This window comes from Phalangium opilio, unplaced genomic scaffold, assembly GCF_054372755.1.
Source record: "Phalangium opilio isolate 3A_F unplaced genomic scaffold, DU_Popi_V2 ptg000209l_1, whole genome shotgun sequence".
NCBI lineage: Eukaryota > Metazoa > Arthropoda > Arachnida > Opiliones > Phalangiidae > Phalangium > Phalangium opilio.
In genome coordinates this window covers 637,962-656,480 of record NW_028324217.1, presented here as the reverse complement: position 1 = coordinate 656,480, position 18,519 = coordinate 637,962, and the positions used below count along the sequence as shown (strand labels likewise).

Sequence of the window (18,519 nt, the reverse complement as noted above, 5' to 3'; positions counted from 1 at the left end):
CCAATTAGAAAACAGTTAATTATTCATTTTAATGAACATTATTTTGCGTGTTTTTGGCGTTTATATAATTAATATACTACACAGCATAACAGTACAACAAAAAACTCTCCACAATATATTTCTGGTTTTAATTTTCTTTTTAATATTTATATAATTTGTTTAATCGCGATTAACATTTAATCATTTTAATTAATTAGTGTGTTTGTAGAGAATTTTAAGATTTGATACTTCTTACTTCAATTTTTTTTGTCCAAGGCATTAAACTTTTACAAAGGCAAATATTTTCATATATTTATATAATTTTGTTTATTTGTTTTAATTTAAATTTAAATTTACATCTAATTTAATTTAATTTGTGTTGTTAACGTATTTAATTATTTCTAAATATACCTAAGCACCCGTAAATTGTACGCCCCTTTTTTTAATAAATAAGTTATTAGTGGGGATAGGTTAATTAATTTTTAACTAATTAAATATTTTTATTTTTAATTTAATTTTAATATATTGGTTAAATATAGTTACGGTGGTTAAATAATGTAGTGTATTTCCTAAACTAAACTAAAACTCCACATTATACTAGGACTAACAAAGTATTAATTTAACTAAATTTAAGTAACATTTTTACATACCCCAGTAAAAATGTTTGGACTAGTTATTAGAATTGGGTATCATTGGATGTTTTTAGCAAATTGCAATTATTAATTTGTTTAATTTTTTTTGCGTAGGGTTTTATGGAACAGGTTTATGCGCTAACTTCACGTGCTTAATTATTCTTAATTTATTTTAATAGCACGTGCTAATTGTAAACGCAATTATCTTTTTAATTTTCCAACATTTTTTTCGCAAAATGCTAAATCTCCATAATTAATTATTTTTAATTACAATATTTGATTGTTAATTTTTGTAGGTTGTTTTTGTTTTGGGAATTTTCAGGTAGGCGTAAGCTTAAATTAATTTTAATAACATTAGGGCGATCTTAATTAAAATTCAAATTAGAATTAACGAAAGTAAAAAAAAACAACAACAACATACCGTAAAAATTTAACTTAATTAACATATTTAATTATAAAAAATTAGAATTTTAAATTATATATTTTGTTTTTCATAGCATTAATTTATTTTACACATCCTTAAGTTATTAATTGGCGTAATCTTTTTTTTCTGACAATTAATTTATTTAATTAATATTTTTAATTAAAACACGTATATAAAGTTCATCTTAATTCTTTTTTACCCCAAAAATTAAATTCGAAAAACGGTTTAATTCGCGATGCGAATTTTTTTAATAACTTTTTAAAAGTCCTGTCTAGCTTTTTAATGTTTAGCAAAATTGTGTCTCCATTTTGAATGATATTTTTTTAAGCTCAGCTGTAATCTGTTTTGTAAGTTTAATTATCTATTTTTTGTTACCAGTTTGAGTAAGCGACCTCTCTACGCAGCGATGCTGTTTTTAAATTTCCCGTAACCTCTTTACCTGAATTTCTACGCAAGGACGATCACGTGGCTTTTAAAGGGTGCAGGTGGTTAGAGCACCGTTTCAATTTCGGATATTCTAAGCGAACCTCCCGATTTCATGCCGCGACCGGGCGACAGGCGGCGCTGCGCCTCATTAGTGGTCACGTGATCGAAGGTCAAGTCTCGTGGCCTCAGGTAACTGTCACTTGGTGACCTGCTGGGTCAACAAATACCGAGGACTAACGTTAGAGACCCAAGTTTACTACTTGAACTATTTTAATGGACGGAGACTCGCATCTCTAAAGCTTATTTCTACACCTTACCCCGTCGCCAGGTGTCACTATGACAGTAACGCAACGCAAATACGCCATGCACTCTGATAAAGATAGCCAAATTGAAAGATGTAACTGCTTACCTTTTGTCCAACTCCAACTGTAATTGCCTTATTTTAATCTGCGCCATATCGAGCTGATGTCGAGCCTTCCATAGTTGAGTGTCGCAAACTGGATCCTTACATCTGTGGTGTTTGATCAGGTCTTGAGCTTCGTAGACAGCACCCCGGAAACTTAGAGACTTACCCATACTCTGCCACGAGAAAAGACAAAAAAGAAACAACCCCAATAGAACCACACCCAAGAAACAAAGTCAACAAAAGAACACTCGATTCTTAATTAGTCGCCATGGTATAATAAAGTCGGCAAACAAAAACAATTTACTGACCAAACTAACGAGCGTGCAGCATCCCGTGGTGTCTTTTTTGGCGAGGTACTTCCGGATATACCGGAAGTAAATGTGCTCGAAGACTAGAAGAAATAGCGTTAGGAGAAAGCCGCAGCCAAGGAGCAAAAAGGCGCTGACGAACTAAGAGTAAAAGAACGTAATTGGAAATATTCTTAACCCGGACAAAACACGCGTCATGCACCTACCTGGTTAGAGTCCAATGGGTTGCTTGCCTTCTGCTTCTCTTTGCTTGGGCGGCAGGACCCCTGGAACCAAAACCTTTGCAAACGTTCCAGGTCGCCTAAAAGTGTCCGGTTATGACGTACTTGAACTTAGCTGATCTACGTCCAGTCTTTTTTATCGAATTTCTTACCGTTCTCCTTGTAAACTACCATTTTGTCGTTGAACATGTTCAAGTATTTGGATTTTTTTGGGAAGGCAAATCCGTAACCCGTCATGGCGTACCAACTACCGACTGTTAGAAGGCGGCATTCGTTGTCTTGGGCGGCTAGATATTCCAAGACTGTCGCGTCATAGACAAAGGCGTCCATTTCGCTGTAATGTAGACGGTGATAATTGTTGACGCGATTGAAAGACTACTTAAAATAGTTACTGACCCTTTTTTAACCGCTTTGAGCCCATCTTGGACCGTAGTCCGATTATATCTCTTCATGTAGTCGAATAATTGCCGCTTATTCGTTTTGAGCACCGCCCAGGTATTTCCGTACGGGACAGTCCCGTATCGAAAAGGTGGATCTTTAATCTTTGGGTTTTCTAACTGGAAAGAGACCCTTTCACGTTACTAATGTCTTTAAAGGACAACTCGAGCGAGTACTGACTCTATAGTCCTCGATTCCGGAGAGATCGTAGAACTCTTCACGCGTGATCATGAAAGCGGCTAAGTTAGCTGTGTAAATGGCCAAGAAGACTACGGTGAACATGGCCCAGACGTTGGACATGAACCGGGCAGTGTAACCCCGGGGGCAGTCGACGTTGACGGCCGCGCCAAAGAGAATAGCCCAAACTAACCAATAGGTGCGGAACAGGGAGAACTTGTGGTCTGCAAACATTAAAATCCAATCATATCCACCATCGGGTTTTGATTGACCATCCAATACGGAGTGCAGCGTACGTACCTCTTGGCGGACGCATTTTCTTGTCGTACCCTGAGGGACTTAGCCATTCAAAAACAAAAATGGCGACTGCTGCAGCTTGGATGATTATGAGCAATATTAAAAGCCAGGAAAGTGTGTCGAAAGGCTCTAAAAAAATGAAACGCGACAAACGTAGATATAATATCGATACTATAAGTCAATGCTGTGTTATCCTCGCTCCATCAAACAGTTGTTGTTTCATCTCGTAGACTAAACCCCATTTGTTTTCAAAAGCCCGAAAGCAGCTCGGGCATCGATTGGGGAAGAGAGGTAGGAAGGGTAGACTGTTCCGCGTTGTACTCTAGAGATAGCTTCGAAATGTTTGGCGATATGGTTGCGACAATAAAACGTAATTGTTATGGCTCAAAAGATATAAGCCTTCGCTGTAAATTGCTCGTAAAAGAGACACTGGGATGAGTTAGAGTTCAACGCTTGCTTCCACCAAATATAACTGCATGGCCTTTCATTTTCGAAAGGTCTTTAGGGTTAGAACGTCAACAATGACTCAATGAGATTGCCGCCACCGCGATATTGGATTTTTGATGGCTTGGGCCTTGCCAATTTTATACGCGACTATATACTATTCCGATTAAATCAAAGAGATTACGGTAAAAGACTGCTAAGTGGGTTAAAGGGCCAATTTTCGCCTCAAATATGTTGATCTAATTTTGTAGCATCGTTAAACCGCATTTGGATAAACACCCTGTTTGAGTCCAAACATCAACACCAACGCCCCCCTTTGAAGAAATAAACACCTTAACCCTTTAGGCTCAAACTAACGCGATAAGAATGATCTTGAAGTCTCGTAAAATGTTTCGCCTTGTCAACACCTATCTTGCACGGGCCATGTATTACTTACATATCAACGAGGTTTTATTTTTTTCTTTTGGGTTGCGTGTAGTATAGGTAGCGTAGCTCACGTCCTGGGGCCCCTGGGGGGCTCCGTTTAATTTCCGGCGGGTTGGCAAATGGGCCTAATGGCTCTACGGAGATTACTCTTGGCCAGTGACTTGCTTTGATAACTATTAATCATATACAGATAGCGTACCAAAAGAAAACCTGAAGGGCCTAAAAACTACAGTCCCCAAAACTTATTTTCTGCTTCAGTTAAAGTATGGAGAATTGTTAGTAAGAGGAGGGGTAATTCAATCTTCGTAGCCTTCAAGAGTATCCAATTTAAAAACCTTTTTCACAATTCTTTTGAGGGTGTTTATCTACTTCTCTTCGTATAATTCTCTATGCTTTTGGACAGTGTCGATCGAATGGCTGACTTTTCAGCTTGACTGCTTTAAGTAGAAGCGACAAGTGAGGATGGCAAAGCAAAGTTTGTGCCAGGTTTTTTTTTTTGGCCGGTTTTGAGAAGGGACGGCTTGCCTTATCTTTTTGTTGGTTTGCGGGGTTTTTACAGGATTAAGGGATATTGGTAGACGGAAATGGGTTATCTCGTTTGAAGGAGCGTTAAAAATGACCCTGTTTAGAAAGTGAGACCGTCTTTCTACGATATCTAGAACCCAAGTTATACTTTTTTCAAAATTTGAAAGATAAATTTATTTTTGAAAATTACTAAGTTTTGAAAAGTTGAATTATTCTCAAGTTAATACCGTTTCTTTAGTAGATTATTTACTTATTCAAAAAGAATAATCGTATCAGAATTACACAAACCAATGATAACCCTAATTTTCAAAATTTGAAACTTAAAAAAGACGAATTTCAAGAGCGTATAACTTCGGTTCAAACGTAGCTAGAAAGACGAACCTAAAACCAAATTACGCATCTGGAAAAGTTCTTTCTTCAGTTATTTCTTATTGATTTGAAAAAACCTAAGCTGGGAAGACATTGGCTAAGGTTAAAATATTTGTACCTAGCTCTTTAAATAATTAAATTTGCCAATCTAGAAAATGTTGTTGTATTATATAAGATCCTAAAAGTCTTATTTTATTTACAGAACCATCAATTCAACGCACAACTAAGCAAAAAATACTACGGAAGGACGTCGAGAAGAACTCGATAGAAAGAGAAAAAGAACGGAAAACGAAGAGAGGCTAGAAGAAAGGTCCAGCTAAGCAATTTTTGGAGTCAACCAACATTCCGACAGAGGAAAATCGAAAAAGAGGGAACCATAATATCCTAGTCGACCATAGGTAACATTATCTTCTCTAAGTATGCCTATGCCTGTTTAAAGGGATGTACAATGTGTCCCAACAACCTCGGCCACCGCTAGACGGCGTCACATAGTGGTTTAATAGTAAAATTTTAAATAATTACTGTTGGACAAAAATCCACCTTATTAAGTTCCCTATCGCCGGAAGTTAGGCTTAACTCGGGATTCATAGAGGGGGAGTAACGGGAAGAAATTCGTCTGTCGTCTGCTACACTACATTTTTTGGCCTTTGTAGCAGACGACCGACGAATTTCTTCCCGTTACTCCCCTCTATGAATCCCGAGTTAAGCCTAACTTCCGGCGATAGGGAATAAGGTGGATTGAATGGTTTTAAAGTCGGTGAAAATTAAGAATAAGCCCCAAAAACCTGCCGAATTTGTTATTTTAAATAATAATTAATATCACCGCTACATGGCGCTAATAGCTGTTCATTGCTTTAATACGGATAAACTGAGATAGTGCCTTTCATACTTAACGAGATATCGGTTTACTTATGATTGGTTACGTTACTAGGAAGAGGAATTCTGTCAGTGATAAACGAGTAAAAGGTTGTCTCGGGGTCACGGACGGATGAAGGTACACTCACTCGTAGCTACGACTCAGCATGCAAGACGCGCACGATGCCGAGGGGGGGGGGAAGCATCGACGCGTTCGAAACGCCATCTTATATGCCTACTTATCAAAACATGAAACAACGATTTCGATGGTGGAAGAACGAACTTCTTCGGCTTCTTGGAATATAACCCTGGGGGTAAGTTCTCTCCTTCAATTCAACTTTGACACGCGACCCAAGCACTAGTCAGTTCTCTTGCGTCCTGTGTATTCGGCGAAAAATATTCTCTTCAAGTATCAAGAGAGGGGGACACAAACGTAAGGACATAAAATGTAGGCCCATTCCCAAACTCACATTTCATATTTCAAGTATGTTTATCTCTGGCATAATCTATTATTTACGCTTCAAAATATGTTTGGACCAAGTCCATGGCCATGCACCGTGGTGTTTTGAGGGTTTAAATAATTTTCAATCTTGGGTTCAGTTTAATTCAGTTCATTATCGACCCTTTACAAGGGGAGGGGGTTGAACTATTGTCGTCTCTGCGCACTCTCGGGATTCAAAAGCTTATAGCGCATGTGCCAAATGTCTTATTATAACAATCATGAAGACTAATTAGTGATTTAATTGTTAATTTGTTTGTCTGAATTAGCAGACGATATTTAATAACAATTTGTTTGTGCGAGGTAAGTGGACGTCTTTTAATAATTAATTGGGTTGTCAAGCGATGATTATAGATTAGATCGGGCCTTGGTCGGTCCGGAGAAATCTTATAATTAATCTATGTATTCAAGTTTCAAAATGCCTCTAAGACTTAAGGAGGTTTCGAAAGCAATTTTCGCTAAATTTAGAGCGTTTTAAGATTAATTAGCGAAGGCCAATTACGTCATCAACGTAAATAAATTCGCTGAAGGGCCCTAAATAGGCTTAAGTGTCTCGATTAAGGGATCCCGCGGAATACGTCACGCAGTTAGGATTTGCTTTAGCTTAAGTAGGTAGGCAAGGCAGGTACTTACCCAGGAATGCTTTAGGCGAGATAATTCCCGTGCGTTTGGCGACTAGAATAGCTATGCCGGTTTCTAAGAAAGGAACTGTAAAGTCTAATGCTGTCTGTCGATCGGAATTCATCTTAAAGGAAGTAACCACCATGTCGGCTCGATGGTTCAAGATCTCCGCTACCAGACCATTCCAGGTCCCGTTCTAAAGTGACACACAAAAAAACAATAGGACAAATACTTAGTTTATACTCGACACTGGTCAAGTCCTATTTCCTCGTCACTAGTTCATGAGATATGTTCCATATATAAGTTTATCAATGGTAACTTAGAAACTGGAGCTTGTAATTTTGAAGTGATTGAAGTAGGTCATAGATTCAGGGTAAGGCGAAGACGCCTGGTGAGGAGGCGCTGCTGTCAAATTTGGTCTTAGTAAGTTCAGACTAAATAGGACCTAGATGGAACTTGGTCCTGCAAAATTAATTAACCACCACCGAGTGTAGTTAGGACTTCAATTCTCGCTTGTGTCATACTTATGGAACATGTCTTATAAAATTGTGTCGTATCTAAAGGTTGTAGAGGCCATGTTCCGGTGACACTTTCGATCAGTTTGACTTAAAGAATACACCCTTCAATTCATCAGAAACAACCTGTATCTACCCCAAAGTTGTTTTTGCATGGGTTTTAGAGAAAACTTTTAGAATCATATTAGATTTCCTCACGCCATGAGAGTGAGAATGACAACAAGTTCCTGGTCCAAAAACCCTTTCTATCTTCAATATACATATAGGCTAAACCCAAGAAAAAAAGGGATTTACCAAAATATATTGCCAGATATCTGTAGGAAATCCTGGATTCCAATTTTTTTAGTTTAGTTTTTTTAGTTTTCAAGATTCTTCGGGGGAATCCATCGTCACACTTTCGGAGTTTTAAGGAATTTTCAATCGTGGATATCAAAGCTGTTATATTTTATCTTATTCTTCTTTGGGGATTTAGAATTTCGTACACCAGAGGGCAAACGTCTTGACAAAATAAATCGACCTCTCTTAGGTTTTTTTCTTTTTTTTGGTTACTTCGAAGAATTGCACGGTCCTTGTAGCAAAGGATATTTTTTGAAGGATTTTAAGTTCGTGAACTTTCAAAAGTTTTCACCTTTATCAAAGGATTTACTTTACTTTTAAAGTGATATACAATGAGTTATATAGATGGGGGCGTGTCAAAAACTATACTTTGAAGAAGTAGGCTTAGCGTTGTACTATTTCCTGCAGTAGTGATTAGGCAAGTCAAGTGACTGTAAGCGTGGAACGATTCGTTGGATAATGCTATTCGGATTTCACGCATGCGCAGTAGAGCTTTATTTGATTTAAGATAAGATAAGCTTGATATAGACCACGTCCATAGGTTAGCGCGTTGTGTATCCCTTTAAAGGGTAAGTAACAACGCAATCAAATCAAATTACTCGAACATTGAAAACATCGTACCAAAAAAAAAACTTATCGAAAAGTCTTAATTGTCTCGTGCATTTTTGTGTCAGTAATTCCCCATTGTTTTCAACTGTCCCTTCCCCTCTCCCTTAAGGCTAAAAATGTGGTGACATATTTCACGGCAATTGAACGCGACTCTCGCTTTTTTAAAAATGATCCGCTTTGATGTTTGAATTTGCGCTAGGGGCAATTTTGGTTTATGGGAGCGTTTTTCCAGTTCAATGGTTCGATTTTGAGCGGTTTTCGTGGTAGCGCGAATTATTCACGCTTCTTTACTCTATTTTTTATTTTTTCCATGAAAAACTTTGTGAAATTAATTTAATAATATTCCTCCGGATCTTTCTCTTAACTCTATTCAATTGGTTCGAGAATGTCCCTCGATTTATCTGGCCAAGTGATCTAACATCTCGAGTCTTATTCCATTTGATTAGCTGTTCACTTTAGAAGTTGTATCCGCTTTTTATTTTATCTTATAAAAAGAATCTCTTTCGAATTTTTCGGTCCTTTTTTTCTCTCTCGTTTTTGAGCTGTCGTTTTTTTTTGGAATTATCGCCATAAGGACGTAAGTTATCATCCTATAAGTCTACAAGAAGTAATGTGGTATCTCTGAAGCTCAATGCGAGTGTTGCTGCGACTTAGGCATTTTTTTATAGATTAATTTGAATACGTAGTAATATTTAGCTGTACGTGGATACTAGGTAGCGCTAGTTTATGGGGGCAAAGCGAAAATGTTACATTTACCAGCGCCATCTATCCAGGTTTGCGTTAAGAAAATTGACTTTGTCCAAGAACTAAAAAAATTCTAACGCCTCTGATACCAGAAAATCTAAACTATGGTTGCCAAGAGAAAGTAACGGTCAGAAAGTTAGGTCACCATTTATTCCCAGAATGCAACGCGATATTTTTGAATGGCTTAGCAACGATAGGGTACAAAGGACAGGCAAACATTCAAATGGCGTTGAAGACTTATTAATATTAGAAACCTTATAGCTAAGGCTTAAAAACTGGCATCATTCGCAAAGCTTTTTTTTTTTTTTATTAAAATTGTCTTCGGGAAAGGAACCCTTTTTAAGGATTTATTTCCCCTTTTAAGGAGAGGAAATTCGTCAGGGCTGGAAAAAGGAATTTTAAGGAATTTTCTGAAATTCATCCCCTAGGAATTTTTTTGGTTTTTTCATATTAACTTTTCAAGTATAGGGCCTATATAATTTCTCTTTGATTCAGGCAAAGTTCGCCCAAACGCCTTCTTTTATTTTTCTGGCGGGTATTAATTTCTGGAGAGGACCCCCCTCCCCCCAAACCCGGATATTTGCATATTTTGAAAATGAGAATTACCCGGCTTTAAGTTTAAACCTTGCCATTTTTCACTGGCAGGAACTAGTGGAGTTGAAATATATCGGCTATTTTATATCTAGTTTGTTAAATATGCAAATGAGGTTAAGGATTATCTAGATTGAGCTCGTTTATATTTGCAACTCATCCCTTAAAGGGAGGGTGAAGTAATCACTTGTTTGTACTTACATCATTGAGTACTCCCCATATGCCGTCTTCCACACGGTACAGGTCGTATGTGAACTTTAAATCGTTGGCCAGTTTTGCCAGTAAATCGATACAAAACCCTGAACAGCACATGAAATACTTGGGGTTACGGATTGCCTCTGACATGTTGACACTATAAGCGAGACAAAGACCAGGGAAAAAGTGTTAATTTAAGTCCAATCGAGGACCCCTATAGTTTGACGATCGAATCAAGTGTCAATTACTTACTTGGCCAGTTGGCTCTCGGGGACAATCCTGCACTGAACGGCGTGGCTCGCTTTGCACTCTCCCGTTTCATTATCTGGTGGTACCATGCTGACGTAAGGTGGTTCTTCCATGAAGGTGACCTTCAAATTGAATTTCTCGGGCACTCCCAATGGAGGGTGTGGCGAATCACCCGGCCAGACGATGTCCGTGATCTCTAGTCCTTTGTCCGTCCAAGTACCTATCTGGCCGTCAAATGGGTGCTCCATTAGTCTCCTCGGACAATCCGTTAACAAAAAACAACCCTCAACGCGTCACCTTTGTCCAAAAACCTTCATTGTTCAAGTTCATTATTTCCAGTTCAACGACTTTTAAAGTTCCATCCGGATTGAACTCGATTCTCGGCCTGCCGAATTTCTTGCTTATGCTGACGTTGCGTAAATACCTTGCAGTAGGGAAAGGGCAATTTAACCTGGTTCGTGTCCTCATTGAAATGAACTACTTACTTCGCCAACACATCTCCGAGGTTCCATCGTGGTACCCCAGAATTTTCCAAGCAGGTCAGATTCGGTTTCAATGTAAAATTAGAGTTCCTTCTGTCTTTGACGAACAGGTCCAGACCATAGCCGAAAACTAAGATGGCGTCTTCGATTTGATCCAGTAGTTTCTCGTTTGTCGTGTTAAAATACACACCTAAGGGCCCCGCCCCACAGTAATTAGGACACGGTCTACTAGTGGTGCTAAATGATATGTTTTTTTGGGAGCTAACCTAGCATTCCTGGAGGGAAAGTACCCGGTCCTGGTTCCAATACGTTTTGTACGACGCTTTGCGTCACTATCCAAACGTAATTTTTGCCGGTCATGCCGTGTCGTTCGGCTGCCCCCATAATGTAACCGGCTTCTTCGCGATTGCTATAAAGCAAGAATATTCTGGCTTCGGTCGTTGCCAAATCTTTAAGCTCTTCGTAAATAGCTTCGGGCGTTTTTGATTTCAAAGTATAAATATCCAAAATATCAAACCTGGAGTTTAAAATATATTTTTGTAACTATCATAGCGAGATTTGCCTCTGGGAGACCTTTCCAACGAGTACAAACACGGCCTACTTCCGATAACTTTACCTTAACCGGAAGTGGTCAGAAACATTATGACGTCATTTCCGGTATGATAACCTGGTACGAACCCCATCTTGTGGGTACTCGTTGTAAAGGTATTGACGCGACGAAGGCGAATGTAGGGTTATCAACGTCATCTTACGTGTACAAAGGAAGATTTTCTTGAACGTGTTCCCGGACGGACCGTACAAACTTATCATGACCCGCTATACTAGACGTAACTACTGAAAATTTCTTCCAATCGTATCTTTTTAAAATGCTTAACATCGCTTCGGATTGGTGTTGAACCGATGGCGCCATTTGTAATATTTGAGACTCCGAAACCCGCTATAGAGAATGAAATCTTCCTCAATTACAATCCTTTAACAATATCTTTTTGCCGTACCTGATTCTACTCCATCCGTAAGAAAGGTTTTAATAAAATATAAAAGGGAATGTTACACAATATAATGAAATGAAAGCGTAGTACGTCCCATAGTCCCTACGCTATTTGCCCTTCGCTAAAACAATATCTCGCTCCATAGCTTCGAGCTTGTATCGCTATACGACCTAACACACCATATTTTCTTATTTATTCCCAGCTACCAAAAGTAAATTACCCTCGAAGTTATTTATCAAAATTCGTAAATATAATCCTATGATTTTCCCTTTCAAAGGGAGTCAAGCTTGAATCAAAATGAAAGCGGTTATGATAACCTAGCGTTAATATAAACTTCGAAGCCTAACCCAGACTTATCCTTACTACCGAGTTAACCTGAAAACACCATTAGATCTAGGCGGTAAAATCAGCGATGTCTAGTAACCTAAACCGAAAACCAAGTCCGACAGCCTTATTACTGGCAATTTTTTTATATCATCCTTTATGCGAGGGTCAAGCTATGATATTTTTCTAAGGGACAGTCTGACAGTCTGTTCACTATATTAAAGCCAATAGACGAAAAGCTAAACCTCCCCAACTTTTCCGCCTCTATTGGCCGTGGTCATTTCCTTGGTCCAAAAATGGCCTTAGCACCCGGGGCTTTATTGACAGGGTTATTGTGGAAGTTTCTGGACGATATTCTTTCTTAGATAGTGAGTGGCCTTTTTATTTTGGGGGGCGCTTGGGAAGTTGGGCCTTCTGGGCATTGTGAGAATGACTTGAATTAGGGGTTCTTTGCTTTCAAACGAATGATGGACGGGTCTTTTCTCGCTGTTAGTTAGGGCGACACTAAGTTTGTCCTGTCCCTGGGAACCAAAGACAATGGAACAATTGTTCCTGGAAGTTTTTCTCCCAAGAAGAATAGCCTTAAGTGAACTAAAAAACTAGGAACTTATCCCAAGCCAGCAACTAGACAGTGATAAGACAAGGCGTTCAGTACTTACGTGTTCCAAACCCATATTATCGGCATTCCAGGCAATTACTGGGATACCTAAATACCCCGTTAATTGCAGGAGATACTGGGCAGACGCGGCGTTACTCCCATAGACCGGGGAGTTGGTCAAGTACAAGATACTGGCGACGTTGTTTGCCAGTAAATCCTCGCATAAGGTCTTGAGAATGTCCGTTGGACTTGGCGTCATGCTCCAATAAGATATCTGCGGTGTGGCGGCGATGTTGAAGTACTTTTGGAACTCAACCTTACTGGAATGCTTTCCCTTCGAAAACAGATCCAAGGCCGCCTTGATCTTTAACGCGTACCTTCGTTGGACCGTTATCAACGATGTCTCTGGTAGAATGGTCCCCAACATCAGGGTCTGTGGCTCCGATGGCGCATCCTCGTCATCCTCTATGGCTCGTGATGCGTTGGTCTGTTGGGTCACCAGTACCACCAGGACGTACATACAGCAAATTAATGATTGAAATTGAAGTCTCATGATTTTTTGATAGTCTGCTTAATATTTTGGGCTTTTCTTTTTCGCTTTGGTCACATTCTGGGGGATTTCTGTTGATGGTAGGGCATTTCTCTTAGTGTGGTGTCGTGAGTATTTGGATCCAGGTTGGGCAGTAGTTTCAGAGACAGTTTGGGCTATGTATTGTTGGTTTGCATTGGATGAATTGAAGTCTGGTCATAATTGTTTTCTGACTCCATGCTCATTGGTAATTAAACACCTAAAGAATGAGATACACCTTGGTCAAATATGATAATACGAAAATCCTTGAGTTATTTCAACCAGGGACCGATAAAACGTTGCGTGCTTCAAGGTAGAAAATGGTTTACCAACAAAACATTCCACGAAATTAATTCTGTCAACATAAATTGCTAACGGCAAATGCACGTATCTCCTAACATTGTTCTATAAGCCGCGTACTTGGTTTTAGCGGTCAAATGATTACCCTAAACCCGAGCTACTTTTCGGGAACCTAATAATAATCCCATTCCTGAGAAAGTCTGAGTTAAGAAAGGGGCTGGTCTTTGGGTTGACGCTAATTAGAGTTGACGTCAAACCCAAGTTCATAGCGTCACATACCCAGTGGCCTTTGACCCCGGCTAGCTAAGGGTGTTACCAAGTTAAACTGTCGTTGGGGAAGGAGACATTCCTTTCAGACTGCACGCGCTACCGGCTGTCGCGTTTTGTCGCCCGGCGCTAGAGCTCTGCGCGAAAAGTTGTTACAAATACGGACGGGAAGAGAAAGCGCGCGCCTTTTCCCCCAGCACGCGCTGTTTCCCGCTAAAATTAATGAACCATATTCTAACCTTTAGCCAAATTTTCCCGCCTTAAATTACCCGTTAGGCTTAGCTAAGTGTACGATGATTATAGATGTACGTATGAATAGGGATATTTCGGGATCATTCTACTCTGCTAAACTTGATATTTTCAGAAAACGGTGACTCAATTAGTTTTAAGTGCATCGGTTTATACGTAAACAAGCTTTAAAATGGACAGATCGGTCAAGTGATTATTGTCATAAGTAATTAGGATTTGACAAATTTATCTCCGATGGTTAATGAATGTTAATCTACTTCTGTCTGAGTATTTTAATTGATTAACTTCTAAGATATATTAAAACCAATTGAAACACGTTCTTTATTATCTTGTGCAAACAGTAAAATTTTCATTTTCATATTTTTCCAGTTGCACCATGAACGAGGTTTGTAATTCGAACTTGGAGTCAACTACGTAATGGGAGTTAATCAACTTAAGTGCGCAGCGACGTTTCACCCATGATGGATTAACAATTTCCACTAGAACAATCTCAAACTATCTCTGAACGTCTCTCTCTCGGAGCTGAGCATAGACTTCTATTGGGCTGCGGGCTACTGTTACAGTAAGTAGTGTTTCATCTCAATTTAGTTCAATTAGCCGTGAGAGTCATTTGGTGCTCGCTTAAAGGATCGTTACTCATTAGAGTTAGACGCTTCTAAAACCCCAGGAATTTAACCAATGAGGTTTTAGGTCCTTTTCCCACCCCCCTCTCTTCTTGTTCTTATCGGCACCGCTTTTTACCGATCCTGAACTAAGCTGAAAATGACCTCAATTTCGCTTTAAATTTCTTTTTCATGTTTGAAATATTTTTTATTTTATTTTATTTCAAACCTTAAGCCTAATTAGGCTTAAAAATCTAATTCCTGTCTCAGGATCGATTATTTTTATTTATTTATTGCTCTAAGAATTTTCCTAAATGATTTTCGAATTTTTGGAAAATTGCACGGGCTATTGTTATGGGGTTGGTGGTAGCCTAGGGTTGTTTAGTACGACTTAAAAACACCAGATGGCGCTTATTTTCAAAATACGCATATAAGTTTTAATGTAATAAGGATTGTTTCGAGATCAGGCATGTTTTCCCACACGCTCCTGAACTGAAATCATTCAACAAATCACCCAACCAAGACTTGGTCTTTAAATTGTAATTATAATTGTAAAGTACTTGAAAATTAAGACAACGGTTTCAAAATGGCAACCGCACTCGGATTCTTCTTCCCAAATTTTCATACTTTCCCCTACCGTAGATTTCACTGGCCACGCCCCCATAGTACAACCACATGTCAATTTCATAATATCCAATCCAACTTCATTTCTAACGGAGATAAAATGGACGTTACAACCCAAACCACAATCGTAAAAATAACTTTTATCTAAACAGGAATATCTTTTTGCATTTCTTAAGCGCAAATTGAATAGGCAAACCGTAACGCAAATGTCCCCTGGTGGCGAGAGAAGGGGTTCAAGGAAAACAAAATGATTTACTTTTAATCTAAGCAAACTCCCCCCTTTCAATGGTATGGTACTAAAAATAACATCACTCCCTTTCAACCCTTCTCCCCCTCCCTATCCGAATTACCAATTCAATCTGAAACTGCAATGCGTATATGTATATCATACAACCCCTTATGACCTTTCCCCCTTTTCACAAGGCCAACAAATACTCGCGTTACTTTTAGATAGACGTGCAAATATGTGTTTGGATTGGTTACAGTTTGGGTTATTATTTTTAGAAATGATTTTTATTTAAGTATACACTACAGTTAGTCAGGGATAGATTTAATTTTAGAAGTAGGAATGGAGAATGGTTAGTATTTACTTCAGTTATTCCGACTCATAGCCCACCCAGTATAGATAGGGCCCCTCCCTCCAACACGTAATGTAACGAAAAGTTTAAATTATCTAATTGGCTGCTCAGTTTTAAACTACGTTTTGATGACGTTGCTGACGGCGACGGCGAAAATTACGTAATTCCTTTTTATCATTGTAGCTATGACCCGCCTGTTCTTTCATACTCCCCCCCCCCCCGTCACGGGGAAGGGGTTTCCGGGACTTTGGCGCGCGCCCAGATATTACTCTGTTCTCTATTCCTACTTCTAAAACTAAATCTATTCCTGGTTAGTATAGAGTTTTGATTTTACAAAGTTGAGGCTCGAGTCTGCCAGTTTTTGTGTTTTATACGAGTCCTGATTGGCCAAGACGCGAGGTTTTTCTACCCTTCCACAGAGAACACTTTGAGCTATCATATACTCAAGGGATTTTCCTGGAATTATATTTAAACTGGAATTGTAACGCGTCAAAGTTGAGGTATAAATTGAGTCAGAAAGTTATCCATTATTATCTAATTTATTTGAATTTTAAAAAAAGGGATAGTTTCCCTATAAATTTAATTTTACAATCGCGTATCTCTTTCACTTCACTTCACTTCACCCATTTTTGAAAGGTATCACGTGTCCATCTTCAGTATTCCGTATAACGGCGCTTTCTACGTAAAATGATGGAGCTGAAAGCGTTAACCCTAATTCAAGCGAGTTCCCAGCATGCCTCAGACTCTAACTCGGCCCTTTCGTTGGTCTTTCATGATTATATATTGAGCAAACAAAACTTAGCTTGACTTTCGCCTTCAATTGCTTATTCGAGAACAAATAAGTTTGGTCCCGCGTCCGCCGCCACTCGCCGTCTCGCCCCCGCCCATCAGTTAATTTGGACCCGAAATATTATTGATTTTTAGCTAAGCCTCGGTTACATGAACTCCGAATGACCTTTAGTGGTATTAATAATTTCTACGGAAAGATTTCTCGCTGCGGTATTTTTAATATTAATTTCTTAAGACCCAAGTATTTATGGATGGCTTTTCCTTGTTGTCAACAATGTTATTTATTTTCCGCGTTAATGCGTTATAGGCTTAAATATTTTATTGGATAATGTACAGAAATGGCAGTGACCCGCCTTTGGTTGCATCGGAGTATAGCTTGTTTCTACTGTTGTTAAAATATTCAAGATGGGGAAATTACGCGCAAATATTTTTAAATATTTAAATTTTCCCAGTGTATTACGTCACTAATTGCGTAATTAGTTACGTATATAGATAGAGTAAATTAAGGGCTACAAAATAAGCTAAATTAGGTTGAAAATGGAGCATTATTAACAAAGTTATGATGAATTATAAATGCATTATTCGCCCCCATAGGATTAGCATTACCCTGGTGGGTAGCTTCACCTTGTACACGGGTGTGTTGCGTGGTTAAACACTTCTACAGGGGCTATGGGAAAATACATAGAGATGAAAACCCCTGAATGTCGGCTACTCTTAAAGTCCTTATTTATTTTTAAACAATAAAATAAATACTTTTCAAATTTTAAAACGATGATTTAATAACTTTAAAAATGAAAATTAGATATTTCTTCGTTGAGGTTTACTTTAAAGACTTAAAAATATATATTTTATATAAAAAATAGTCCTCCAGGTAACAAGGGTTTTAATCATAGCTTTAAAATAAGCAAGCTAGTTGCTGGTTAAACATAATATTGGGAAGATTGGTACTGAAAAAAAAACCTGAGATTAATTTCCTAGTTTCTCCCTTGGGGGTGTTAATTACACGAAGTCGTGTTTTTTATTATTATTATTTAAATTGCTTGGATAATTTTAATTAGTTTCAACTCGACGCTCAAATCACGTTTATTTATTAATATCATAAATAACATAACTCCAATAAGTATGACTTAATTTTTTTAAGTAAAACATGATTAAGAGAGGGAGTTATGGGACCGATGAGTGGATGGTTCTATGGGAAATCAACTGAATTTTGAGGATTCGAAAATGTTCAATGCTTCTATGACCAGTCGATTTCCTTTGAAAATCAGATAATCCTTTAAAATATCTTAAAACCATTGCGATGTTAACTTATTTTTGTAACATTAAATTCGACAAAATCCTACTCAGACCTCTTTAGCAAGAAAAACCTTTTTGAAATCTCTTAAACTAGTAAAGACTAAAGAGAAAGTTCTAGGCGCTAAAAAACTTAACTTCCGGTCTAGCTTATAGACCTAGAATTCGCTAAGTAACTCTAAACCAAAGAACACTAAAAGGTTCAGGAGAAAAAGCACAAAAAAATTAAAGTGTATGTGAAACATACCTAAAAATTATTATTATTTAATACACTTAATTTTAATGTTTTGAATTTATTCTGGTAAAGTCAACGTTTAGTGGCTCTGTTCATTCTGTTTTTAATACCTTTTTAATTAAACTGGAACCCTTTAAAGCGAGCTACACGTTACACGTTGACGTACCCAGGTTTCACGTTGACGTTTTAAAATAATGTCTGTGAAACTTTAATCCTAAGAATTTCTGGAATCTTTCTTGGATCAAAAAAACGTTACAGGAAACTTTCTTTAAATCTTGAAAAATAATGTTAAATCTCCTATCAAGCCTTTTTACTCGTAGCAAAGTTAAATTGTC

General features: G+C 38.2%; 1 protein-coding gene across 2 annotated transcripts in view; it reads right to left on the bottom strand.

The window, feature by feature from the left end:
• Positions 1-1,483: 1,483 nt before the first annotated feature.
• The window catches only part of LOC149618130 (glutamate receptor ionotropic, NMDA 2B-like), a 32,684-nt gene continuing 15,648 nt past the window's right edge, over positions 1,484-18,519 (bottom strand). The window contains exons 2-17 of one of the 2 annotated variants that reach the window (XM_089853978.1): positions 12,741-13,467; positions 11,521-11,705; positions 11,035-11,285; positions 10,772-10,958; positions 10,584-10,710; positions 10,290-10,510; positions 10,044-10,194; positions 7,060-7,243; positions 3,312-3,437; positions 3,015-3,235; positions 2,793-2,953; positions 2,549-2,730; positions 2,382-2,476; positions 2,176-2,316; positions 1,871-2,040; positions 1,484-1,672 (exon numbers count right to left, since the gene is read on the bottom strand). In XM_089853978.1, the coding sequence (XP_089710104.1) occupies positions 1,525-1,672; positions 1,871-2,040; positions 2,176-2,316; positions 2,382-2,476; positions 2,549-2,730; positions 2,793-2,953; positions 3,015-3,235; positions 3,312-3,437; positions 7,060-7,243; positions 10,044-10,194; positions 10,290-10,510; positions 10,584-10,710; positions 10,772-10,958; positions 11,035-11,285; positions 11,521-11,705; positions 12,741-13,232 (3,042 nt within the window). In that variant the 5' untranslated portion in view covers positions 13,233-13,467 and the 3' untranslated portion in view covers positions 1,484-1,524. The remainder of the gene's footprint in view (positions 1,673-1,870; positions 2,041-2,175; positions 2,317-2,381; positions 2,477-2,548; positions 2,731-2,792; positions 2,954-3,014; positions 3,236-3,311; positions 3,438-7,059; positions 7,244-10,043; positions 10,195-10,289; positions 10,511-10,583; positions 10,711-10,771; positions 10,959-11,034; positions 11,286-11,520; positions 11,706-12,740; positions 13,468-18,519) is intronic. The other variant, XM_089853979.1, reaches the window with a different exon arrangement.